The sequence below is a fragment of the Tachyglossus aculeatus genome, chromosome 3, assembly GCF_015852505.1.
Source record: "Tachyglossus aculeatus isolate mTacAcu1 chromosome 3, mTacAcu1.pri, whole genome shotgun sequence".
Taxonomy (NCBI): domain Eukaryota; kingdom Metazoa; phylum Chordata; class Mammalia; order Monotremata; family Tachyglossidae; genus Tachyglossus; species Tachyglossus aculeatus.
Window position 1 is genome coordinate 61,771,407 of NC_052068.1, and position 27,768 is coordinate 61,799,174.

The 27,768-nt window shown below is 45.7% G+C and overlaps 1 protein-coding gene across 1 annotated transcript in view; it reads left to right on the forward strand.

Annotated features, from left to right (window-relative positions):
* The window catches only part of STOX1 (storkhead box 1), a 61,635-nt gene that overhangs the window by 16,768 nt on the left and 17,099 nt on the right, over positions 1–27,768 (forward strand). The window contains exon 2 of the mRNA XM_038744434.1: positions 23,881–24,030. Within this exon, the coding sequence (XP_038600362.1) occupies positions 23,898–24,030 (133 nt within the window). The 5' untranslated portion in view covers positions 23,881–23,897. The remainder of the gene's footprint in view (positions 1–23,880; positions 24,031–27,768) is intronic.

Below are 27,768 nucleotides of genomic sequence, written 5' to 3' on the forward strand. Positions count from 1 at the left end.
TAATCAGGTTGTCCCACGAGGGGCTCACAGTCTTCATCCCCATTTTACAGATGAGGGAACTGAGGCCCAGAGAAGTGAAGTGACTTGCCCAACGTCACCCAGCTGACAAGTGGCGGAGCCGGGATTTGAACCCACGACCTCTGACTCCAAAGCCCGGGCTCTTTCCCCTGAGCCACGCTGCTTCCCCGAATGAATGAATGCTGCTTCTACAAGAATGTGGGCTAGGGACCACGTCGGAATGTCACCCCTGAACCTTTCCTAGTAGCTAATTAAATGCTCTGCACGCAACAAGCATTTGATAAATGCCGTGAATGGATGGATGGGTGGATGAATGCATGCATGCACGCTCAGGCAGTGGGATGCTCAGAGTTTTTGCTGGTGTCAGCTGCCACCTTCAGCCCCATTCATTCATTCAATCGTATTTACTGAGCGCTTACTGTGTGCAGAGCACTGTACTAAGCACTTGGGAAGTACAAGTCAGCAACATATAGAGACGGTCCCTACCCAATAAGGGGCTCACAGTCTAGAAGGGGGAGACAGACAACAAAACTAAACATGTAGACAGATGCCAAGTTATCAGAAGTAAATCAGATAAATCTATTTATCAGAATAAATAGAAGTAAAGCTAGATGCACATCATCAACAAAATAAATAGAATAGTAAATATGTACAAGTAAAATAGAGTAATAAATCTGTACAAAAATCTATACAGGTGCTGTGGGGAGGGGAAGGATGTAGGGAGGAAGAAATATGTGATACTGTACTCTCCCATGTCCTTAGTACAGTGCTCTGCATCTAGTAAGCACTCGATAAATACCATTGATTCATTATCATCATCATTATTATTATTATTATTATGGTATTTGTTAGGCGCTTAGCTTAGCTCAGTTACTGACTCATTCACTCAGCTCCCTTCTGCGATCGCTGATTGTGCTGGGGCCTGGAGGAGAGGCGGGCTTTGATTTGGGCAGTGGAGAGGGCCAGCCTAGCCCTGTCCTTTGGTAGATTTCACTTTCTTACCCAGAATCAATCAATCAATCGTATTTATTGAGCGCTTACTGTGTGCAGAGCACTGTACTAAGCGCTTGGGAAGTACAAGACGGCAACACATAGAGACAATTCCTACCCAACAGCGGGCTCACAGTCTAGAAGAGCGGGCTCACAGTGTAGAAGAAGATCCTGGTCCCCTATCAGTCACACCCCTGCACACAGTAAGCGCTCAAAAAATACCATTTATTCATTCAATTCCCCCTTCTAGACTGTGAGCCCACTGTTGGGTAGGGACCGTCTCTATATGTTACCAACTTGTACTTCCCAAGCGCTTAGTCCAGTGCTCTGCACACAGTAAGCGCTCAATAAATACGATTGAATGAATGGTGGATTTCACTTTCTTACCCAGAAGCTCCCGGTCCCCTATCAGTCACACCCCTGCACACAGTAAGCGCTCAAAAAATACCATTTATTCATTCAATTCCCCCTTCTAGATTGTGAGCCCACTGTTGGGTAGGGACCATCTCTATATGTTACCAACCTGCACTTCCCAAGCGCTTAGTACGGTGCTCTGCACACAGTAAGCGCTCAATAAATACGATTGACTGAATGGTGGATTTCACTTTCTTACCCAGAAGCTCCCAGTCCCCTATCAGTCACACCCCTGCACACAGTAAGTGCTCAAAAAATACCATTTATTCATTCAATTCCCCCTTCTAGATTGTGAGCCCACTGTTGGGTAGGGACCATCTCTATATGTTACCAGCCTGTACTTCCCAAGTGCTTAGTACGGTGTTCTGCACACAGTAAGCGCTCAATAAATACGATTGACTGAATGGTGGATTTCACTTTCTTACTCAGAAGCTCCCGGGCGCCTATCAGTCACACCCCTGCACACAGTAAGCGCTCAAAAAATACCATTTATTCATTCAATTCCCCCTTCTAGACTGTGAGCCCACTGTTGAGTAGGGACCGTCTCTATATGATACCAACTTGTACTTCCCAAGCGCTTAGTACAGTGCTCTGCACACAGTAAGCGCTCAATAAATACCATTGAATGAATGGTGGATTTCACTTTCTTACCCATAAGCTCCCGGGCCCCTAATCAGTCACACCCCTGCACACAGTAAGCGCTCAAAAAATACCATTTATTCATTCAGTCGTATTTATTGAGCGCTTACTGTGTGCAGAGCACTGTACCAAGTGCTTGGGACAACAGACAGACACATTCCTGCCCACAGTGAGCTCACAGTCTAGAGGGAGAGCTCCCAGGCTGCTCCTGATTGCAGACAAGAAATGTAAAGAAACAGCAGATACTAGTGGAAAGAGCACAGGCTTGGGAGTCAGGAGACCTGGATTCTAATCCTGACTCTGCCACTTGCCTGCTGTGAGACCTTGGGCAAGTCACTTCACTTCTGTGCCTCAGTTTCCTCATCTGAACAAATGGGGATGAGATACCCGTTCTCTCTCCCCTTTAGACTATGAGCCCGTGTGGGACAGGGACTGTATCGAATTTGCTTATATTGTGCCAAGCTACCCCGGTGCTTAGTATCGTGCTTAGCACAGGGTAAGTGCTTAATCTCTCTATATATGTATATGTGTTTGTACGTATTTAATCACTCTCTTTTATTTGTACATGTTTATTCTATTTATTTTATTTTGTGAATATGTTTTGTTTTGTTCTCTGTCTCCCCCTTCTAGACTGTGAGCCCACTGTTGGGTAGGGACCGTCTCTAGATGTTGCCAATTGTACTTCCCAAGCGCTTAGTACAGCGCTCTGCACACAGTAAGCGCTCGATAAATACGATTGAATGAATGAACGAATGACCCGATATTTTTATTAATATTAGAACTGGGACTTTGACTCCCTAGTAGTGGTGGAGGATGGAGCCAAGTTGGAAGTATTCCCACGCATGCTGCTTCCCCAACACGGAGACGGCGGAGTCGATCTTTAAGCTAGTTCTCGAGTCTCCTTCCTTCCTAAGAGAAGCATGTGTGGAACTTTATATCCTTTTATTCGTGGAAGTCCAAAATGTCAAGGAAAATGGGAACGGATGATTCTAGCAGTGCTCCACCAATCAGTGGTATTTACTAGGCAACTATTGAACTGTATATCGCACTCTCCCAAGCGCTTAGTACAGTGCTCTGCACACAGTAAGCGCTCGATAAATACGATTGAATGAATGAACGAGTGACCCGATATTTTTATTAATATTAGAACTGGGACTTTGCCTCCCTAGTAGTGGTGGAGGATGGAGCCAAGTTGGAAGTATTCCCACGAATGCTGCTTCCCCAGCACAGAGACGGCGGAGTGGATCTTTAAGCTAGTTCTCTAGTCGCCTTCCTTCCTAAGAGAAGCATGTGTGGAACTTTATATCCTTTTATTCGTAGAAGTCGATCTTTAAGCTAGTTTTTGAGTCTCCTTCCTTCCTAAGAGAAGTATGTGTGGAACTTTATATCCTTTTATTCGTAGAAGTCCAAAATGTCAAGGAAAATGGGAATGGATGATTCTAGCAATGCTCCACCAATCAGTGGTATTTACTAGGCAACTATTGAACTGTATATCGCACTCTCCCAAGCGCTTAGTACAGTGCTCTGCACACAGTAAGCGCTCGATAAATGCGATTGAATGAGTGAACGAATGAACAAATGCCCCGATATTTTTATTAATATTAGAACTGGGACTTTGACTCCCTAGTAGTGGTGGAGGATGGAGCCAAGTTGGAAGTATTCCCACGAATGCTGCTTCCCCAACACGGAGACGGCGGAGTCGATCTTTAAGCTAGTTTTTGAATCTCCTTCCTTCCTAAGAGAAGCATGTGTGGAACTTTATATCCTTTTATTCGTAGAAGTCCAAAATGTCAAGGAAAATGGGAACAGATGATTCTAGCAATGCTCCAGCAATCAGTGGTATTTACTAGGCAACTATTGAACTGTATATTGCACTCTCCCAAGCACTTAGTAATAATAATAATAATAATAATAATAATAATAACAATAGCATTTATTAAGTGCTTACTATGTGCAAAGCACTGTTCTAAGTGCTGGGGAGGTAACAAGGTGATCAGGTTGTCCCACGGGGGGCTCACAGTCTTAATCCCCATTTTACAGATGAGGTAACTGAGGCCCAGAGAAGTTAAGTGACTTGCCCACAGTCACACAGCTGGAGCCGGCATTTGAACCCATGACCTCTGACTCCAAAGCCCGGGCTCTTTCCACTGAACCATGCTGCTTCTCTGTGCTATGCATGCAGTAAGGGCCCAATAAATGATCGATTGATTGACCTACTGAGAGCAAAGCACGGTCGCGGGCACTTGGGAGACGTCAACAGACACAAGGCGTATGTTCCCTGCCCCTAAAGAGCTTGCAGGCTAATGGGGGAGACCAAAAAGACCCCAAAAGTCCCTTAATAAGCTACTCAAAAAATCCGGAGGCTTGAAAACCTGAGGGCTGTCAACTGGGATCAGTGTTTTTCTAAAGTTATAGTCTGCAAGGTGTTCGTGGGCTATTTTTACAGGTCACTAGAAGCAGCGTGGCTCAGTGGAAAGAGCCCGGGCTTTGGAGTCGGAGGTCAGGGGTTCAAATCCCGGCTCCGCCAATTGTCCGTTGCGTGACCTTGGGCAAGTCACTTCACTTCTCTGGGCCTCAGTTCCCTCATCTGGAAAATGGGGGTGAAGACCGTGAGCCCCCTGTGGGACAACCTGATCACCTTGCAACCTCCCCAGCGCTTAGAACAGTGCTTGGCACATAGTAAGCGCTTAATAGATGCCATCATCATATGGTGTTCTGTCCTTTGGTTTAACGGGTAAAATAACAAAGAAATTCCAGGCCTCAGTTCTGAACCATTACCGGTTGGCTCATCACTCCCCCAGCTGTGCCTTCAACTGGTCTGTTTCCAACCCTCCCTTTTTTTATGGTATTAAGCGCTTACTACATTCATTTGGTCGTATTTATTGAGCACTTTCCGTGTGCAGAGCAAACACTGTTCTAAGCACCGGGGTAGGTACAAGCTAATTAGATCAGACACAGTCCCTGTCCCCCAAGGGGCTCACAGTCTAAGTAGGAGGGAGAACAGGTATCCCCATTTTACAGTTGAGGAAACTGAGGCCCAGAGAAGTGAAGTGACTTGCCCAAGGTCACAGAGCAGACGAGTGGCGAAGCTGGGATTAGAACCCAGGCCTTTCTGACGCCCAGGCCTGTGTTTTCTCCACCAGGCTATAATAATAATGATGGTATTTGTTAAGTGCTTACTATGTACTAAGCACTGGGGTAGATACAAGGCAATCAGGTTGTCTCACTTGGGGCTCACGGTCAATCCCCATTTTCCAGATGAGGGAACTGAGGCCCAGAGAAGTGAAGTGACTTGCCCAAGGTCACAGAGCAGACGAGTGGTGAAGCTGGGATTAGAACCCAGGCCTTTCTGATGCCCAGGACTGTGTTTTCTCCACCAGGCTATAATAATAATGATGGTATTTGTTAAACGCTTACTATGTACTAAGCACTGGGGTAGATACAAGGCAATCAGGTTGTCTCGGGGCTCACAGTCAATCCCCATTTTCCAGATGAGGGAACTGAGGCCCAGAGAAGTGAAGTGACTTGCCCAAGGTCACAGAGCAGACGAGTGGTGAAGCTGGGATTAGAACCCAGGTCTTTCTGACGCCCAGGCCTGTGTTTTCTCCATCGGGCTATAATAATAATGATGGTATTTGTTAAGCACTTACTATGTGCCAAGCACTGTACTAAGCACTGGGGTAGATACAAGGCAATCAGGTTGTCTCACTTGGGGCTCACAGTCAATCCCCACTTTCCAGATGAGGGAACGGAGGCCCAGAGAAGTGAAGTGACTTGCCCAAGGTCACACAGCAGACGAGTGGTGAAGCTGGGATTAGAACCCAGGTCTTTCTGATGCCCAGGACCGTGTTTTCTCCACCAGGCTATAATAATAATGATGGTATTTGTTAAGCGATGTGCCAAGCACTGTACTAAGCGCTGGGGTAGATACAATCAATCAATCGTATTTATTGAGTGCTTACTGTGTGCAGAGCACTGTACTAAGCGCTTGGGAAGTCCAGGTTGGCAACATCTAGAGGCGGTCCCTACCCAACAGTGGGCTCACAGTCTAGAAAATCAATCAAGCAATCAATCATTTATTGAGCGCTTACTGTGTGCAGAGCACTGTACAAGTTAGACTTGGACTTGGGAAGTCCAAGTTGGCAACATATAGAGACGGTCCCTACCCAACAGATGAGGAAGCTGAGACCCAGAGAAGTGAAGTGATTTGTTTTTTTAATGGCATTTGTTAATAATAATAATAATAATAATAATAATAATGGCATTTATTAAGCGCTTACTATGTGCAAGGCACTGTTCTAAGCGCCGGGGAGGTTACAAGGTGATCAGGTTGTCCCACGGGGGGCTCACAGCCTTAATCCCCGTTTTACAGATGAGGGAACTGAGGCCCAGAGAAGTGAAGTGACTTGCCCACTGTCACACAGCTGGAGCCGGGATTTGAACCCAGGACCTCTGACTCCAAAGCCCGTGCTCTTTCTACTGAGCCACGCTGCTTCTCTAAGCGCTTACTATGCAACAGGCACCGTACTGAGCGCTAGGGTGGGGACAAGATAATCAGGTTAGACCCAGTCCCTGTCCCACGTGGGGCTCCCAGTCTTATTCCTTATTTTCCAGATGAGGTAACTGAGGCATGGAGAAATTCCTCTAGGAGAATGCGGTTGGTTCGGGCTGACTCCGGCCCGCAGTATACAGTGGCAGTATTTGAAGAAATACGAATTAATTTAACAATTGAACAAATGTATTTAATAATAATTTAATTATCACACCATTATTAACTATTTAATCATACATTAATAAAATGTATTTATTTTATTTGTATATATTTATTCTATTTATTTTATTTTGTTAATATGTTTTGTTCTCTGTCTCCCCCTTCTAGACTGTGAGCCCGCTGTCGGGCAGGGACCATCTCTATATGTTGCCAACTTGTACTTCCCAAGCGCTTAGTAATAATAATAATAATAATGATAGCATTTATTAAGTGCTTACTATGTGCAAAGCACTGTTCTAAGCGCTGGGGGGTTACAAGGTGACCAGGTTGCCCCACGGGGGGCTCACAGTCTTCATCCCCATTTTACAGATGAGGGAGCCGAGGCCCAGAGAAGTGAAGTGACTTGCCCAAAGTCCCACAGCTGACAGTTGGCGGAGCCGGGATTTGAACCCACGACCTCTGACTCCAAAGCCCGGGCTCTTTCCACTGAGCCAGTGCTCTGCACACAGTCAGCGCGCAATAAATACGATTGAATGAATGAATGAATGAAAGTGAAGTGACTTACCCGAGGTCTCACAGCCGACAAGGGTCAGAGCCGGCGTTAGAACCCAGGTCCTTCTGCTGCTGAACATGATTCCTGCCTTCAAGGAGCTTACAGTCAATTTAACAAAAAAGCTACTCAGCGCTGAAAATCAAAATTTCCAAAGGGGAACAATGATAGCTTCCATTGCCCCCTGCCACCCCCACTATCCCAGAGGTGAGCGGGATTTTTTGGGTGGCAGGGAGAGGATCAACCAACCATTCAGTCATTTATTCAATTGTATTTATTGAGTGCTTACTGTGTGCAGAGCACTGTACTAAGCGCTTGAAAAAGATGCCTGGCAAATAACCCAGGACTTTGGGGGTTGAGGGGGTGCAGGAAGGGCCTGTGGCTGCTGACCCCCAAAGAGACAGCATTCAGCAGCGTGGCTCAGTGGAAAGAGGCCGGGCTTTGGAGTCAGAGGTCATGGGTTCAAATCCTGGCTCCGCCACTTGTCCGCTGTGTGACTTTGGGCAAGTCGCTTCACTTCTCTGGCCCTCAGTTCCCTCATCTGGAAAATGGGGATTAGGGCTGTGAGCCCCACATGGGACAAGCTGATGACCTTGTAACCTCCCCAGCGCTTAGAACAGTGCTTGGCACATAGTAAGCGCTTAATAAATGTCATTATTATTATTACTATTATTCCATCATATTTATTGAGTGCTTATTGTGTGCAAAGCACTGTACTAAGCGCTTGGGAGAGTACAGCAGAACAACAAACAGATATATTCCCTGCCCACAACGAGCTTAGTACAGTGCTCTGCGCACAGTAAGAGCTCAATAAATATGATTGATTGATTGATTGAGCTCATAGCAGGGGGGAGGCTGGGACAGCTCAGTTTCTGTCCGCGAGTCAGCAGGATGTGACAAAACGTATTAGCAAAATAAAATCAACAGAATGAATATGTGCAAATAAAATAAATAAATAGAGGAATAAATAAATAAATAGAGGAATAGTAATAATAATAATGATGGTATTTGTTAAGCGCTTACTATGTGCAAAGCACTGTTCTAAGTGCTGGGGAGGACACAAGGCAGATATGTAGATATGTACAAGTAAAATAAATAGAGTAATAAATCTGTACAAACATCTATCCAGGTGCTGTGGGGAGGGGAAGGAGGTAGGGTGGGGGAGATGGGGAGGAGGAGAGGAAAAAGGGGGCTCAGTGTGGGAAGGCCTCCTGGAGGAGGTGAGCTCTCAGTAAGGCTTTGAAGGGAGGACGAGAGCGAGCTTGGCGGATGTGCCCAAGGTCCCACAACAAATATGTGGCGGAGCTGGAATTAGAACCCAAGTCCACAGTCCTTCTTTTAGACTGTGAGCCCACTGTTGGGTAGGGACTGTCTCTATATGTTGCCAACTTGGACTTCCCAAGCGCTTAGTCCAGTGCTCTGCACACAGTAAGCGCTCAATAAATACGATTGATTGATTGATTGATTGATTCCCTGGCCCACGGTATATCCTCCAGGCCCTGCTGTTCCCACCCCGCCTTTCCAAATGTACAAGGAATAAGTTTGTTCTCTTCCTCTTTGTCTCCCTCTCTTCCTCCCCTCTGTCCTTCTCTCTCCCCCTCTGCCTTCTGACTTTCCATCCCCTCCTCTGTCTCTAACTCATCTTTCTCCTGCATTTTCTTTCCCCTCTTCTTCCCCACAGTTCCGTTTAAATTGTATGATTGTTCCGGACACACCAACCATTCAAAAGCGTCACTTTGTTGGCTTTTCTGCAAGCGAATGTTGAAAATGTCGCATGGAGAAGCAATGGGGCCTAGCGGCTACAGCACGGGCCAGGACACCAGAAGGACCCGGGTTCTAATCCCAGTTCCACCACTTAATCATCATCATCAATCGTATTTATTGAGCGCTTACTATGTGCAGAGCACTGTACTAAGCGCTTGGGAAGTCAAATTGGCAACATATAGAGACAGTCCCTACCCAACAGTGGGCTCACAGACTAAAAGGGGGAGCACTTAATGATAATGATAGCATTTATTAAGCGCTTACTATGTGCAAGGCACTGTTCTAAGCGCTGGGGAGGTTACAAGGTGATCAGGTTGTCCCACATGGGGCTCACAGTCTTAATCCCCATTTTACAGATGAGGTAGCTGAGGCCCAGGGAAGTGAAGTGACTTGGCCAAAGTCACATAGCTGGCAATTGGCGGAGCCGGGATTTGAACCCATGACCTCTGACTCCAAAGCCCGGGCTCTTTCAACTGAGCCGCGCTGCGTCTCTAGGGCTTGTCACCCTCTTGTCAGCTGGGTGACCTTGGGCAAATCACTTCACCTCTCTGGGCCTCAGTTACCTCATCTGGAAAATGGGGCTTAAGACGTTGAACCCCGTGTGGGATGGGGGACTGTGTCCAACCTGATTTGCTTTATTTGATTTTATTTGATTTGCTGATTTGCTGATCTATCCCAGTGCTTAGTACAGTGCCTGGCACACAGGAAGCACTTATCAAATACCATTAAAAAATTTTCTGCATGAAGAGGAATATGATCCGGAAGTGAGCTGAGGTTTGAAAGGAGTTGGTATTTTCCAAATATTTTGCACTAAACAGGCTCAGAAAACCCCGTCACGGGACCTGAACGAAGCAGTTGCATTTCCAGTGTACTCAGACATTTTCCGATTTCATGGGTTCGGGTAATTAGCTAAATTGGAGTGATTCAGTGAAATCATCTGAAGGTCAGTAATGCTTGAATTACTGGCAGGCTGCCTAGATAAACACACTTCTGAATTAGTGGAACTTTTTATAATATAGAAATATAGTACAGTGCTCGGCACACCGTAAGCGCTCGGTAAATACGATCGAATGAATAAACGAATTCCTGGTGTCTTGTTTTCCAAAAGGGTCGGGGGGCAGAGAAGAAACCTGAACTGTGACTGTGAGCCCACTGTTGGGTAGGGACTGTCTCTATATGTTGCCAACTTGCACTTCCAAGCGCTTAGTACAGTGCTCTGCACCCAGTAAGCGCTCAATAAATATGATTGATGATAAGTGAGCTGAGATTTTAACGTAGTTGGTATTTTCCAAATATTTTGCACTCAACAGGCTCAGATAACCCCATCACGGGACCTGAACGAAGCAGTTACATTTCCAGTGTACTCAGACATTTTCCGATTTCATGGGTTCGGGTAATTAGCTAAATTGGAGTGATTCAGTGAAATCATCTGAAGGTCAGTAATGCTTGAATTACTGGCAGGCTGCCTAGATAAACACACTTCTGAATTAGTGGAAGTTTTTATAATATAGAAATATAGTACAGTGCTCGGCACACCGTAAGCGCTCGGTAAATACGATCGAATGAATTAACGAATTCCTGGTGTCTTGTTTTCCAAAAGGGTCGGGGGGCAGAGAAGGAACCTGAACCGTGACTGTGAGCCCACTGTTGGGTAGGGACCGTCTCTATATGTTGCCAACTTGCACTTCCCAAGCGCTTAGTACAGTGCTCTGCACACAGTAAGCGCTCAATAAATATGACTGATGATGATAAGTGAGCTGAGATTTTAAAGTAGTTGGTATTTTCCAAATATTTTGCACTAAACAGGCTCAGATAACCCCATCACGGGACTTGAACGAAGCAGTTACATTTCCAGTGTACTCAGACATTTTCCGATTTCCTGGGTTTGGGTAATTAGCTAAATTGGAGTGATTCAGTGAAATCATCTGAAGGTCAGTAATGCTTGAATTACTGGCAGGCTGCCTAGATAAACACACTTCTGAATTAGTGGAACTTTTTATAATATAGAAATATAGTACAGTGCTCGGCACACTGTAAGCGCTCGGTAAATACGATCGAATGAATTAATGAATTCCTGGTGTCTTGTTTTCCAGAAGGGTCGGGGGGCAGAGAAGGAACCTGAACCGTGACTGTGAGCCCACTGTTGGGTAGGGACCGTCTCTATATGTTGCCAACTTGCACTTCCCAAGCGCTTAGTACAGTGCTCTGTACCCAGTAAGCGCTCAATAAATATGATTGATGATAAGTGAGCTGAGATTTTAAAGTAGTTGATATTTTCCAAATATTTTGCACTAAACAGGCTCAGATAACCCCATCACGGGACCTGAACGAAGCAGTTACATTTCCAGTGTACTCAGACATTTTCTGATTTCCTGGGTTTGGGTAATTAGCTAAATTGGAGTGATTCAGTGAAATCATCTGAAGGTCAGTAATGCCTGAATTACTGGCAGGCTGCCTAGATAAACACACTTCTGAATTAGTGGAAGTTTTTATAATATAGAAATATAGTACAGTGCTCGGCACACCGTAAGCGCTCGGTAAATACGATCGAATGAATTAGCCAATTCCTGGTGTCTTGTTTTCCAAAAGGGTCGGGGGGCAGAGAAGGAACCTGAACCGTGACTGTGAGCCCACTGTTGGGTAGGGACCGTCTCTATATGTTGCCAACTTGTACTTCCCACGCGCTTAGTACAGTGCTCTGCACACAGTAAGCGCTCAATAAATATGATTGATGATGATAAGTGAGCTGAGATTTTAAAGTAGTTGGTATTTTCCAAATATTTTGCACTAAACAGGCTCAGATAACCCCATCACGGGACTTGAACGAAGCAGTTACATTTCCAGTGTACTCAGACATTTTCCGATTTCCTGGGTTTGGGTAATTAGCTAAATTGGAGTGATTCAGTGAAATCATCTGAAGGTCAGTAATGCTTGAATTACTGGCAGGCTGCCTAGATAAACACACTTCTGTGTTAGTTGAACTTTTTATAATATAGAAATATAGTACAGTGCTCGGCACACCGTAAGCGCTCGGTAAATACGATCGAACGAATTAACCAATTCCTGGTGTCTTGTTTTCCAAAAGGGTCGGGGGGCAGAGAAGGAACCTGAACTGTGACTGTGAGCCCACTGTTGGGTAGGGATCGTCTCTATATGTTGCCAACTTGTACTTCCCAAGCGCTTAGTACAGCGCTCTGCACACAGTAAGCGCTCAATCAATACGATTGATTGATTGATTGATTGAACTGGGGGTGGAGGAGTGGGGAGAGGAGGGGATTAGCTTCTTTTCTGGCGTTTTGGAGGTGATTTCCAAAAGTCGGAGACTCGTTGCTCTTATTCCTGCTTAGAGTTTTCTCTTTGTCGTGCTACACGAAAGGCATTGGACTTGAAAAGGCCGATATTATCTATTATTATTTTGGTATTTGATAAGCGCGTCCTGCGCGTCAAGCACTGTCCTAGGCCCTGAAACGGATTCGAGGTCATCAGGCCGGACCCAATCCCTGTCCCGCGTGGGGCTTCTAATGGTTAAACGATGGTTGGGGGTTTTGTATTTCATAAGATGAAGGAAAAACAAGAACACGTCTTCAAGTTACACAGAACAAAACACCCTTTTATAGCAGTCTGCAGGCCATTTCATTCCCGCTGTATTGTCGTCTACAATGCCCGTCCAGTTACCGTTCCCACCGTTCACGTCAACGCCGGCTCCCGGAGAAGAGTTCTCCGATTTCACGGGTTCGGGGAATTAGCTAAGTTGGAGTGACTCGGTGAAATCATCTGAAGGTCAATAATGCCTGAATTACCGGCCGACTGCCTAGGCCAGAATAAATAAACCACACTTCTGAATTAGTTGAACTTTTTATAATCTGGAAATCCTGCCTTATGTGGGAAACCATTAGAGTTCGGATTTTGCCTGGCTTGATGAGGGTCCGAATCCTGGACCAAAGAAGACGTTGCAATGCCGGACAAAGACATCCCGAAGGGTCCACTTTCCAGAGAATGGGAAAGGTGAGTCGCTCTGTGTTAGCATGGACTGATGGGAACCTGATGTTAATCTGGGGGATTAAATAATAATAAAAAAAAAACCGAGGCTGAATTTGAGGGGGATCCCCTGGAATTTTGAGTTCTGCTCCATTTGTAAAAACCACTAGGGTTTGTTAAATAAATATAACCGCTATACCAGAAAAGCAGTAGGGATGTTTCCCTTTACGGAGAAAACTATTCTCTGTTTAAAAATTCACTTAAAGAATCCAGGACTCATCAATCAATCAATCAATCGTATTTATTGAGCGCTTACTGTGTGCAGAGCACTGTACTAAGCGCTTGGGAAGTCCAAGTTGGCAACATCTAGAGACGGTCCCTACCCAACAGTGGGCTCACAGTCTAAAAGGGGGAGACAGAGAACAAAACCAAACATACTAACAAAGTAAAATAAATAGAATAGATTTGTACAAGTAAAATAAATGAATAAATAGAGTAATAAATATGTACAAACATATACACATATATACAGGTGCTGTGGGGAAGGGAAGGAGGTAAGATGAGGGGGATGGAGAGGGGGACAAGGGGGAGAGGAAAAATGAAATCCATCTCATCTCCCCAGCGCTTAGAACAGTGCTCGGCACATAGTAAGCGCTTAATAAATGCCATCATTATTATTATATCGCCTTGTCACCTCCCCAGCGCTTAGAACAGTGCTTAGCACATAGTAAGCGCTTAATAAGTGCCATTATTATTATTATCACCTTGTCACCTCCCCAGCGCTTAGAACAGTGCTTGGCACATAGTAAGCGCTTAATAAATGCCATCATTATTATTATATCGCCTTGTCACCTCCCCAGTGCTTAGAACAGTGCTTGGTGCATAGTAAGTGCTTAATAAATACCATTATCATTATTATTATCACCTTGTCACCTCCCCAGTGCTTAGAACAGTGCTTGGCACATAGTAAGCGCTTAATAAATGCCATTATTATTATTATTATTATCGCCTTGTCACCTCCCCAGCACTTAGAACAGTGCTTGGGACATAGTAAGTGCTTAATAAATGCCATTATTATTATTATTATCACCTTGTCACCTCCCCAGCGCTTAGAACAGTGCTTGGCACATAGTAAGCGCTTAATAAATGCCATCATTATTATTATATCGCCTTGTCACCTCCCCAGCACTTAGAACAGTTCTTGGTGCATAGTAAGTTCTTAATAAATGCCATTATTATTATTACTATTATCGCCTTGTCACCTCCCCAGTGCTTAGAACAGTGCTTGGCACATAGTAAGCGCTTAATAAATGCCATTATTATTATTATTATCTCCTTGTCACCTTCCCAGCGCTTAGAACAGTGCTTGGCACATAGTAAGCGCTTAATAAATGCCATCATTATTATTATATCGCCTTGTCACCTCCCCAGCACTTAGAACAGTACTTGGTGCATAGTAAGTGCTTAATAAATGCCATTATTATTATTATTATTATCGCCTTGTCACCTCCCCAGCACTTAGGACAGTGCTTGGCACATAGTAAGCGCTTAATAAATGCCATCATTATTATTATATTGCTTTGTCACCTCCCCAGCACTTAGAACAGTGCTTGGTGCATAGTAAGTGCTTAATAAATGCCATTATTATTATTATTATTATCGCCTTGTCACCTCCCCAGCACTTAGAACAGTGCTTGGCACATAGTAAGCGCTTAATAAATGCCATCATCATCATTATTATTATTATCATTATTATTTAGGGAGAGGTGTGGTCTTGGGACATAAATCCCAAACTGACTCTAGGGAAGGTAAGACTTGGTTTTGTCTCCACTTGGATTGCTCTGTGTCTGGCTTCTCTCCTCTATTCGTTCAATCGTATTTACTGAGCGCTTACTGTGTGCAGAGCACTGTACTAAGCGCTTGGGAAGTACAAGTGGGCAACATCTAGAGACGGTCCCTACCCGACAGCGGGCTCTAGGATGGAAACGATTCTTTCACTAGCGGGCAACTAACCCACACCCTCAAAATATAAGACTTTGAATACTTTAATACTTCAGTGCACGTGCAGTCATAGTTTGTTTCTTATTACTCTTCTAAAGTAGGAGCATTTTTTAAATTCATTCAGTTGTATTTATTGAGCGCTTACTGTGTGCAAAGCACTGTACTAATATGGATGAACTCAAGAAAGGGCCTGATATCTGTCTCCTCTTATAATAATAAAGGTACTTGTTGAGCGCTTACTATGTGTCAAGCACTGTTCTAAGCGCTGGGGTAGAAACAAGGTAATCGGGTTGGACACAATCCCTGTCGCACATGGGGCTCACAGTCTTTATCCCCATTTTACAGGTGAGGTGACTGAGGCCCAGAGAAGTTAACTGACTTACCCAAGGTCACAGAGCAGGCAAGTGGCGGAACTGAGATTAGAACCCACGTCCTCTGACTCCCAAGTTTGTAAACTCACTGTGGGCAGGGAATGTGTCTGTTATATAATAATAATAATAATGATGGCATTTATTAAGCGCTTACTATGTGCAAAGCACTGTTCTAAGCGCTGGGGGGGATACAAGGTGATCAGGTTGTCCCACGGGGGGCTCACAATCTTAATCCCCATTTTACAGATGGGGTAACTGAGGCACAGAGAAGTTGTGACTTGCCCAAAGTCACACAGCCGATAAGTGGCGGAGCTGGGATTCGAACCCATGACCTCTGACTCCCAAGCCCGTGCTCTTTCCACTGAGCCACGCTGCTTCTCCCAAACACTCAATACAGTGTTCCGCACACAGTAAGCGCTCAATAAGTACGACTGACTGAAAGGGCCCGAACTTTAAAGCTGGGTTAATTTTCTTATACGGTATTCAGTTAATGGTATTTATCAATCACCTACTGGAGAAACAGCGTGGCTCAGGGGAAAGAGCCCAGGCTTTGGAGTCAGAGGTCCTGGGTTCAAATCCCCCACTTGTCAGCTTGTGTGACTTTGGGCAAGTCACTTCACTTCTCTGGGCCTCAGTTCCCTCATCTGTAAAATGGGGATGAAAACTGTGAGCCCCCCGTGGGACAACCTGATCACCCTGTAACCTCCTCAGCGCTTAGAACAGTACTTTGCACATAGTAAGCGCTTAATAAATGCCATTATTATTATTATTGTTATTACTGTGTGCAGATTTACCGAGTGCTTACCGTATGCAGAGCACTGTACTTGGGGAAAGTACAATAAGCAGAGTTGACAGAAGCAATTCTTCGCTCAAGGAGCTTACGGCCTAAAAGAGGAGAGACAGGCATTAAAATAAATTACTAGTAATAATAATAAGAAGAATAATGGCGTTTATTAAGCGCTTACTATGTGCAAAGCACTGTTCTAAGCGCTGGGGAGGTTACAAGGTGGTCAGGTTGTCCCACAGGGGGCTCACAGTCTTCATAATATAATAATAAGGCATTTATCATTTATAATAAATAATAATATGGCATTTATTATCCACGGGGAAGCAGCGTGGCTCAGTGGAAAGAGCCCGGGCTTTGGAGTCAGAGGTCGGGGGTTCAAATCCCGGCTCTGCCGCTTGTCAGCTGTGTGACTTTGGGCAAGTCGCTGAACTTCTCTGGGCCTCAGTTACCTCATCTGTAAAATGGGGATTAAGCCTGTGAGCCCCACGTGGGACAACCTGATTATGATTACCTTGTATCTACCCCAGTGCTTAGAACAGTGCTTGGCACATAGTAAGCACTTAACAAATACCAACATTATTATTATTATTATTATTTATTAAGCACTTACTATGTGCAAAGCACTGTTCTAAGCGCTGGGGAGGTTACAGAGTGATCAGGTTGTCCCACGGGGGGCTCACAGTCTTAACCCCCATTTTACAGATGAAGGAACTTCATCCCCATAGTAGTAGGGGAAATAGCAGTGTACCCTGTAAGCTGGTTTTAGGCAGGGAACATGTCTGCTAATTCTGTTGTACCGTACTCTCCCAAGCGCTTAGTACAGTGTAGTTTGTGTAGTAAGCGCTCCATAGATACCATTGATCCACTGAGGATATTTCTATAATCATCATCAATCGTATTTATTGAGCGCTTACTATGTGCAGAGCACTGTACTAAGCGCTTGAGTGCTGCGGACCTGTACGTGTGAATTGTTCAGCTCTTAACAGTCTATTCCCCGAGTCTTCTGGATAGATCACAGCTGGGGCAATTAGGAAATGTTCTTCACTAGAATGTTTGACTCCTTAGATGGAACACAACATGGGAAGAAGCAATTGTGTGCAGACACGTGTGTGTCGGCCAAGGGTGATTACCGTGACAACAATAATAATAATAATAATAATAATGACATTTATTAAGTGCTTACGATGTGCAAAGCACTGTTCTAAGCGCTGGGTAGTTTACAAAGCGATCAGGTTGTCCCACGGGGGCCCCGTTTTACAGATGAGGGAACTGAGGCCCAGAGAAGTGAAGTGAAATGCCCAAAGTCACACAGCTGACAAGTGGCGGAGCCGGGATTTGAACCCATGACCTCTGACTCCAAAGCCCGGGCTCTTTCCACTGAGCCATGCCGCTTCCCCATCAAGTATCTTTTGATGCGGTGTTATCTCGATCGATCAATCAATCAATCCTATTGAGCTTTTACTGTGGGCAGAACACTGTGGTAAGAGCTCGGAAGGGGAGCGTGGATTGACGGAGACCTTTTTTTCAATCGGGGGATGGAATAATAAAACACTGAGGCTTATTTTGAATGTTGAGTTCTGCTCCATTTGTAAAAAACCATTAGGGCCCGTTAAATATTTAGTCGGTAGACACGTCCCCTGCCCACAGCAAGGCTACAGGACTCAAGAACTTCACCCTCGAATTATCAGAGCAAGGCCTCTATTTAATTTTATAAATCATCATCATCGTCATCATCAATCGTATTTATTGAGCGCTTACTATGTGCAGAGCACTGTACTAAGCGCTTGGGAAGTACAAATTGGCAACATATAGAGACAGTCCCTACCCAACAGTGGGCTCACAGTCTAAAAGAGTTACACAGTGAGTTACACAAACACGTGGGGAATATATAAGCGCTTAGTACAGTGCTCTGCACACAGTAAGCGCTCAATAAATACGATTGATTGAATATATACGATATGGTGCCCCCACCTGAATGATTTATTATTTCGACAATTTATCTACCCTCTGAGACCTTCTATCTCACTTTTCCCTCTACTGCCCCAAAAGATTTTCTCTTCTTTCTAACTTCAGCCTCCCTCCTTTCTCCTCTCTTATATACGGGGTTCAGAGAACCCTGGCTTTCCACGGTCCCTCCTTTAATGATTGCCACATTCCCTGCATCTGTGTGACTTTGGGCAAGTCACTTAACTTCTCTGGGCCTCAGTTCCCTCATCTGTAAAATGGGGATGAAGACTGTGAGCCCCACGTGGGGCAACCTGATCACCTTGTAAATTCCCCAGCGCTTAGAACAGTGCTCTGCACATAGTAAGCGCTTAATAAATGCCATTATTATTATTATTATTATTGTTATCTGTTTGTTGTCCAAAAGATAATTTTGCCACCAAACCGAAGGCTTTCTAAAGAACGGAATTAGGGATATTTGTTCAATGCTTACGATGTGCCAAGCACTGTTCTAATAAGCACTGGGGTACAGTAGAATCTGATCAGAGCCCCAAAATGGGAGGGAGGGAAGGTAGGTGCTGAATCTCTATTTTACAAATGAGGAAAATGAGGTTCAGAGATATTAAATAACCTGCCCAGGGACACACAGCAAGCAAGAGGTGGAGCCAGGATTAGAACCCAGGCTCTCACCAGACACACTGCTTCTCAACTTTTTGACTAATGCGAAAGTAGCCGTCGAGTAGCTAAGGAATAGCCAGCGGGATTCCCAGATTTTCCCGGATTTCCACATATGCCTTGACCAACGCTTTACTCTTCTCGCTAACAAAAGAAAAAGCATCTTAGCAACAACAATCCAGCACTGAGGATCAGACTCAGAACAAGAAGCCACAGAACAAAGGTCAAAGAGAAACTGTACAAGGTTTGCAAGGCGTGATTTATGTCCGGCTTGGTTATTTTCAAAAAGAGTAAAACGAGACTTTGTGTGCTTGGGTGAGGGTGATCGTTTTGGGCAAGTTTCAGTGAATATTGAAATGTATATTCTGTTGGGTAGGGACCGTCTCTATATGTTGCCAATTTGTACTTCCCAAGCTCTTAGTACAGTGCTCTGCACATAGTAAGCGCTCAATAAATACGATTGATTATGATGATGATGATGATGATCTACGGCTAAAGCTCTCTTCCTCCCTTCAAAGCCCTAATGAGAGCTCACCTCCTCCATGAGGCCTTCCCAAACTGAGCCTCCTTTTTCCTCTCCTCCTTCCCATCCTCCCAGCCCTACCTCCTTCCCCTCCCCACAGCACCTGTATAGATGTTTGTACAGATTTATTCCTCTATTTATTTTACTTGTACATATTTACTATTCCATTTATTCTGTTAATGATGTGCATCTAGCTTTACTTGTATTTATTCTGATAACTTGACACCTGTCCACATGTTTTGTTGTCTGTCTCCCCCTTCTAGACTGTGAGCCCGCTGTTGGGTAGGGACCATCTCTATGTGTTGCCAACCTGTACTTCCCAAGCGCTTAGTACAGTGCTCTCCGCACAGTAAGCGCTCAATAAATACGATTGAATGAATGAATGAATGAACTTTTGATGGCCACTAGGTTAATAACTAGACTCTCTCACTCCTTCGAAGTCAGTTTTCCGTTAACACATGCCTTCACTCTGACTTTTGGATAAAACGCTGGTAGGCAATTAGGAAACGGTCTCTTGGCAACCCCCATCTGTCTGGATTAAAGGTTATGGTATTTGTTGAGCGCTTATCAAGCAGGGCGTGACAGACTTCCTTTTCACTCGTAGAAAGCGTTCTCAGGAGAATAGCGAGGTGCGGTTACCGTCCCTTCAGGGTGACCTCAATCAATTAACCAATCAGTGGTATTTTTTGAGTGTTTACAGTGTGCAGAGCAGTGTACTAAGTGCTTGGGAGAGTACAGTACAACAGAGTTGGCAGACACATTCCCTACCCCCAGACTGAGCCCCTTCCTTCCTCTCCCCCTCGTCCCCCTCTCCATCGCCCTCATCTTACCTCCTTCCCTTCCCCACAGCACCTGTATATATGTATATATGTTTATACATATTTATTACTCTATTTATTTATTTATTTTACTTGTACATATCTATTCTATTTATTTTATTTTGTTAGTATGTTTGGTTTTGTTCTCTGTCTCCCCCTTTTAGACTGTGAGCCCACTGTTGGGTAGGGACCGGCTCTAGATGTTGCCAATTTGTACTTCCCAAGAGCTTAGTACAGTGCTCTGCACATAGTAAGCGCTCAATAAATGCGATTGATGATGATGATGATGATGATGATGATGAACAAGCTCACAGTCTAGAGGAGAGACAGACTTGAATATAAATAAATTCCTCCCTCTGGATAAGGGTGAGCCATTCTTCACTCTTGAGACACACTATGAGATAATAATAATAATGGTATTTGTTCAGCGCTCACTGTGTCTCAGGCACTGTACTAAGCACTGGGGTGGATACAAGCAAGAACTTGAGATGCTGGGATAATAGCCACAGGGACATATAATAATAATAATGGTGGCATTTATTAAGCACTTCCTATGTGCAAAGCACTGTTCTAAGTGCTGGAGAGGTTACAAGGCGATCAGGTCCCACGGGGGGCTCGCAGTCTTAATCCCCATTTTCCAGGTGAGGTAACTGAGGCTCAGAGAAGTGAAGGGACTTGCCCCAAGTCACACAGCTGACAAGTGGCGGAGCTGGGATTTGAACCCATGACCTCTGACTCCGCAGCCCGGGCTCTTTCCACTGAGCCACACTGCTTCTATCTACGCCAGCGCTCTGTACAGTGCTTGGCACATAATAAGCGCTTAACGGATACAATAAAAAAACAACAACCTAGCTTCCTTCAAATGACTTGGGAACTACACAAGAGAAAACAAATCACTGCAGGAAAAAAAACCTGGGAGCCCCATGTGGAACATGGACTGTGTCCAACATGAATAATTTATATCTGCCTCGGAGTTTAGCACAGTGCCTGGCACATTAGGAAGCAGCGTGGCTCAGTGGAAAGAGCCCGGGCTTTGGAGTCAGAGGTCATGGGTTCCAATCCCGGCTCTGCCAATTGTCAGCTGTGTGACTCTGGGCAAGTCACCTCCCTTCTCTGGGCCTCAGTGACCTCAGCTGGAAAATGGGGCTGAAGACTGGGAGCCCCCCCGTGGGACCACCTGATCGCCTTGTAACCTCCCCAGCGCTTAGAACAGTGCTTTGCATATAGTAAGTGCTTAATAAATGCCATCATTATTTTAAAGACTTAAATAGTATGGTATTTAATATTAATTTAAATTAATATTAATTTGAAAATAGAACCGGGATGGTCTGACGCCCAGGCCCAGGCTCTTTCCACTAAGTCATGCTGCTCCTCAGAGCACTTTGTCAGTCAGTCAATCAGTCGTATTTATTGAGCACTTACTGTGTGCAGAGCCGTGTACTAAGCTCTTGTGAGCTCACTGTGGGCAGAGAATGTGTGTACCAACTCTGTTGTACTCTCCCAAGTGCTTAGTATAGCACTTAGTACAGTACCTTGGTGTCATCCGTGACTCCGCTCTCTCATTCACCCCACACATCCAATCCGTCACCAAGACCTGCCGGTCTCACCTCCACAACATCGCCAAGGTCCGCCCTTTCCTCTCCATCCAAACCGCTACCTTGCTGGTTCAGTCTCTCATCCTCTCCCGACTGGATTACTGCATCAGCCTCCTCTCTGATCTCCCATCCTCCTGTCTCTCCCCGCTTCAGTCACTACTTCACTCTGCTACCCGGATTATCTTTGTACAGAAACGCCCTGGGCATGTTACACCCCTCCTCAAAAATCTCCAGTGGCTTCCAATCGACCTATGCATCAGGCAAAAACTCCTCCCCCTGGGCTTCCAGGCTGTCCATCCCCTGGCCCCCTCCTACCTCCCCTCCCTTCTGTCCTTCTCCAGCCCAGCCCGCACCCTCCGCTCCTCTGCCGCCACTCACCTCCTCACCGGGCCTTGTTCTCGCCCTTCCCGCCATCGACCCCCGGCCCACATCCTTCCCCTGGCCTGGAATGCCCCCAATCCCTCCACACATCCACCAAACTAGCTCTCTTCCTCCCTTCAAAGCCCTACTGAGAGCTCACCTCCTCCAGGAGGCCTTCCCACACTGAGCCCCCTCCTTCCTCTCCTCCTCCTCCCCATTACCCACCTCTGCCCTACCCACTTCCCCTCTCCGCAGCACTTGTGTATATTTGTACATATTTATTACTCTATTGTATTAATGAAGTTTATATAGCTATAATTCTATTTATTTTGATGGTATTGATGCCTGTCCACTTGTTTTGTTTTGTTGTCTGTCTCCCCCTTCTAGACTGTGAGCCCGTTGCTGGATAGGGACCGTCTCTATCTGTTGCCGAATTGCACTTTTCCAGAGCTTAGTACAGTGCCATGCACACGGTAAGCGCTCAATAAATACAATTGAATGAAGGAATGAATGAATGAATACAGGGCTTTGCACATAGTAAGTGCTCAATAAATACGATTGATGATGTACTCTCGCCATCAGTCAAAGAACAGTGCTCAGCGCTTAGAACAGTGCTCAGCACTTAGAACAGTGCTTTGCACATAGTAAGCGCTTAATAAATGCCATTATTATTATTATTATAATCAATCAATCAATCGTATTTATTGAGTGCTTACCGTGTGCAGAGCACTGTACTAAGCGCTTGGGAAGTACAAGTTGGCAACATATATAACAGAGCTGATAGGTACATTCCCTGGCCACAATGAGTTTACCATCTAAAAGATAGTTGTAAAGTGCTTTCCATGTCCCGAACAGCGTACTAAACGCACGGGTAGATGCAAGATAGATCTCGCATGGGGCTTAGAGACTAAGAAGGAGGGAGAACAGGTGCTGAATCCCCATTTGGGAAACTAAGGCACGGAAAATAAAGTGATTTGCCCAAGTTCCCGCGGCGGGTAAGTGGTGGAGCCTGGATTAGAACCCAAGTCCTCCGACTCCCAGTCCTGGGTTCTATCCACTATTCACTCATTCATTCAATCGTATTTATTGAGCGCTTACTGTGTGCAGTAAGTACAAGTTGGCAACATCTAGAGACGGTCCCTACCCAACAGCGGGCTTACAGTCTAGGAGGGGGAGACAGAGAACAAAACAAAACATATTAACCGTCTTAATCTCCATTTTCTAGATGAGGTCACTGAGGTACAGAGAAGTGAAGTGACTCTCCCAAGGACACACAGCAGGCAAGTGGCAGAGTGGGGATTATATTAAGTTCAAATGACTCTCAGGCCTAGGCTGTAGCCACCATCAATCGTATTTATTGAGCGCTTACTGTGTGCAGAGCGTCATCATCAATCGTATTTATTGAGCGCTTACTATGTGCAGAGCACTGGACTAAGCGCTTGGGAAGTACAAATTGGCAACATATAGAGACAGTCCCTACCCAACAGTGGGCTCCCAGTCTAAAAGCACTGTACTAAGCGCTTACCACGCTGCTTCTCCACAAAGCAGATCTATTCCAGCGCAGGCTCTCGGAGAAACCGGAGTGGATGACGCCAAGAAAGCCAGACAGTTGGAAGAGGCGCTTTCGGGTGGAAAGGGACACGATGGGAATTGGCGTATTTTCCAGGGAAGCCCCTAGCCCCGTCAGAACTCCTGCCGACTCCTCAGTCCTTCCTTTTCTTTCTTCTTCCCTTTCATTTTAGGTGATGTCCCGGGCCAGATGAATCCGATCACTCAATACCAGTTCATACCCCTGGCCGAGGTGCTCTGCTGCGTCGTTGCCGACATGAACGCGGCCCGCGAGCTTGCTACCCAGGAATCCTTAATGGAACAGTTGGTGAAACGTTATCCAGGTAATTCCTTGCAAGTTTTTCCTCTTCCTAAAGGAATGATATATCGCCTCTCCGCTAACGCTGCGCAGAAACGGCTTTTCATGGCACCCCAGCGGGCCGAGGCTCGGTCTGACTCTTCGTTCAGCTCGTCGGCTCGCACGTTGTTAACCCAGCCGTCGAAGCCGGAACGGCGCCCGCGTCCGAGTGTTTAGGAAAGGGAATTTCTCTGGGAAAAAAATGGGATTCGATAACGTTCCAGGGTATCGGGCCCTGTCATTTTTGGTTTTTTGCGTGGCGTCGCTCTGTTCGGAGGGCAGTCGGAGATTTGAAATAGCGAGCAGTGTAAGTTTTATTGTCTGACTTGCGGTCAGACAATTAAATAACGGGGTTGGGGCTGGAGGGAGGGAGAGCGAGAGAAGAGGGAAATGCAGCAGGGAGGCTATAAGCTCGTGGTGGGCAGGGAACGTGACTGCCTAGAGAAGCGGCGCGGCTCAGTGGAAAGAGCCCGGGCTTTGGAGTCAGAGGTCATGGGTTCAAATCCCGGCTCCGCCAATTGTCAGCCGTGTGACTTTGGGCAAGTCACTTCTCTGGGCCTCAGTTCCCTCATCTGGAAAATGGGGATGAAGACCGTGAGCCCCACGTGGGACAACCTGATCACCTTGTATCTCCCCCGTGCTTAGAACAGTGCTTGGAACATAGTAAGCGCTTAACAAATGCTATTATTATTATTATTACTCTGTTGAACTCTCCCAAGCGCTTAGTACGGTGCTCTGCACACAATAAGCAGAAGCAGCATGGCCTAGTGGATAGAACAAGGGTCTGGGAGCGAGAAGGACCTGGGTTCTAATCCCCGCTCTTCCGCTTACCGGCCGTGTGACCTCCGGCAAGTCGCTTCGGCTCCGGGCCTCGGTTCCCTCATCTGTATAATGGGGATTAAGACCGTGAGCTCCGTGTGGGACGTGGACTGTGTTCAACCTGATAATAATAATAATAATAATATTGGTATTTGTTAAGCGCTTACTACGTGCAAAGCACTGTTCTAAGCACTGGAGGGGGGGTACAAGGTGATCAGGTTGTCCCACGTGGGGCTCACAATCTTAATCCCCATTTTACAGATGAGGTAACTGAGGCCCAGAGAAGTGAAGTGACTTGCCCAGGGTCACCCAGCTGACAGTTGGCGGAGCCGGGATTTGAACCCATGACTTCTGACTCCAAAGCCCGGGCTCTTTTCCACTGAGCTACGCTGCTTCTCTAGGCTTGTATCTTCCCCAGCGCTCAGTGTCTGGCACATAGGAAGCGCTTAGCAGATACCATAAAAGAAAAAGTAAGCTCTCAGTAAATACCGCTGGGGATGATAACGATGAGAGTCATGGTTGGGACGTCAGGAGAAGGAGCAGGAGCAGAGAGTCAACCCAGAGGCATCACGGGGGAGGAGAGATGGGACATAATAATAATAATAATAATAATGATGGCATTTGTTAAGCGCTTACTATGTGCAAAGCACTGTTCTAAGCGCCGGGGGGATACATCTACTGCAATTCCTCGCTCTGGGTGGTCTAGTGGCTAGCGCACGGGCCGGGAGTCAGAAGGACCTGGGTTCTAATCCCGGCTCTGCCTCTTAATAATTATGGTATTAGAGAAGCAGCATGGCTTAGAGGAAATCAATCAATCAATCATATTTATTGAGCGCTTACTGTGTGCAGAGCACTGTACTAAGCGCTTGGGAAGGACAAATTGGCAACATATAGAGACGGTCCCTACCCAGCAGTGGGCTCACAGTCTAAGAGGGGGAGACAGAGAACAAAACCAAACATACTAACAAAATAAAATAAATAGAATAGATATGGACAAGCAAAATAAATAAATAAATAGAGTAATGAATATGTACAAACATACATAGGAAAGTTCATGGGTTTAGGAGTCAGAAGACATGGTTTCTACTCGTCTGCTGTGTGACCTTGGGCAAGCCATTTCATTCATTCAGTCATATTTATTGAGCGCTTCCTGTGTGCAGAGCACTGTACTAAGCGCTTGGGAAGTACAAGTTGGCAACCTATAGAGACGGTCCCTACCCAGCAGTGGGCTCACAGTCTAGAAGACTTATGAGAAGCATGAGAAGTATACTTAAACTCATGAGAAATATGAGAAGCAGCGTGGCTTAGTGGAAAGAGCCCAGGCTTGGAAAGCAGAGGGCGTGGGTTCTAATCTCACCTCTGCCACTTGTCTGCTGTGTGACTTTGGGCAAGCCGCTTAACTTCTCTGTGCCTCGGTTACCTCGTCTGGAAAATGGGGATTAAGACTGTGAGCCCCACGTGGGACAGCCTGATTACCTTGTATCTACCCCCGTGCTTAGAACAGTGCTTGGCAAATAGTAAGTGCTTAATAAATACCATAATTGTTATTATTATTATTTGTTAAGTGCTTACTATGTGCCCAGGCACTGGGGTAGATACAAGTTAACCAGGTTGGACACAGCCCCTCTCCCACATAATAATAATGAGGCTCACACTTTTAATCTCCATTTTACAGATGAGGGGAACTGAGGCATTGAGAAGTTAAGTGACTTGCCCAAGGTCACACAGCCGACAAGTGGCAGAGCCTGGACTAGAACCCATGACCTTCTCACTCCCAGGCCCTTGCTCTATAAAATAATAATAATAATGATGGCATTTATTAAGCACTTACTATGTGCAAAGCACTGTTCTAAGCGCTGGGGAGGTTACAAAGTGATCAGATTGTCCCACGGGGGGCCCACAGTCTTAATCCCCATTTTACAGATGAGGGAACTGAGGCCCAGAGAAGAATAATAATAATGATGGTATTTGTTAAGTGCTTACTATGTGCAAAGCACTGTTCTAAGCGCTGGGGTAGATACAAGGTAATCAGGTTGTCCCACGAGGGGCTCACCGTCTTCATCCCCATTATACAGATGAGGGAACTGAGGCCCAGAGAAGTGACTTGCCCAAAGTCACCCAGCTGACAAGCAGCAGAGCCAGGATTTGAACCCCGACCTCTGACTCCAAAGTCCGTCCTTTTTCCACTGAGCCACGCTGCTTCCCCGAGGCCATGCCGCTGCTCTGCTGGGTGACCTTGGGCGAGTCACTCAACTTCTCTGGGCCTCAGTTACCTCATCGGGAAGACAGGGATTACGACTGTGAGCCCCATGTGGGATAGGGAATGTGTCCAACCCGATTAGCTCGTATCTATCCCAGTTCTTAGAACAGTGCCTGGCACATAGTAAGCAAATAATATCATTAATAAGCAGTTAGAAAATAGTATCATTAATTCCTGGCTCTGAGGAGCCTTTGGAAAACAGGGATTACGGCTGTGAGCCCCATGGGGGATAGGGAATGTGTCCAACCCAATTAGCTCCTATCTGTCCCAGCTCTTAGAACAGTGCCTGGCACATAGTAAGCATAGTAAGCAAATAGTATCATTAATCCTGGCTCTGAGGAGCCTTTGGAAAACAGGGATTATGACTGTGAGCCCCATGTGGGATAGGGAATATGTCCAACCCGATTAGCTCATATCTATCCCAGCTCTTAGAACAGTGCCTGGCACATAGTAAACAGTTTTAGCAAATAGTATCATTAATTCCTGGCCCTGAGGAGCCTTCGGAAAACAGGGATTACGGCTGTGAGCCCCATGTGGGATAGGGAATGTGTCCAACCCGATTAGCTTGTATCTATCCCAGCTCTTAGAACAGTGCCTGGCGCATAGTAAGCAAATAATATCATTAATAAGCAGTTAGAAAATAGT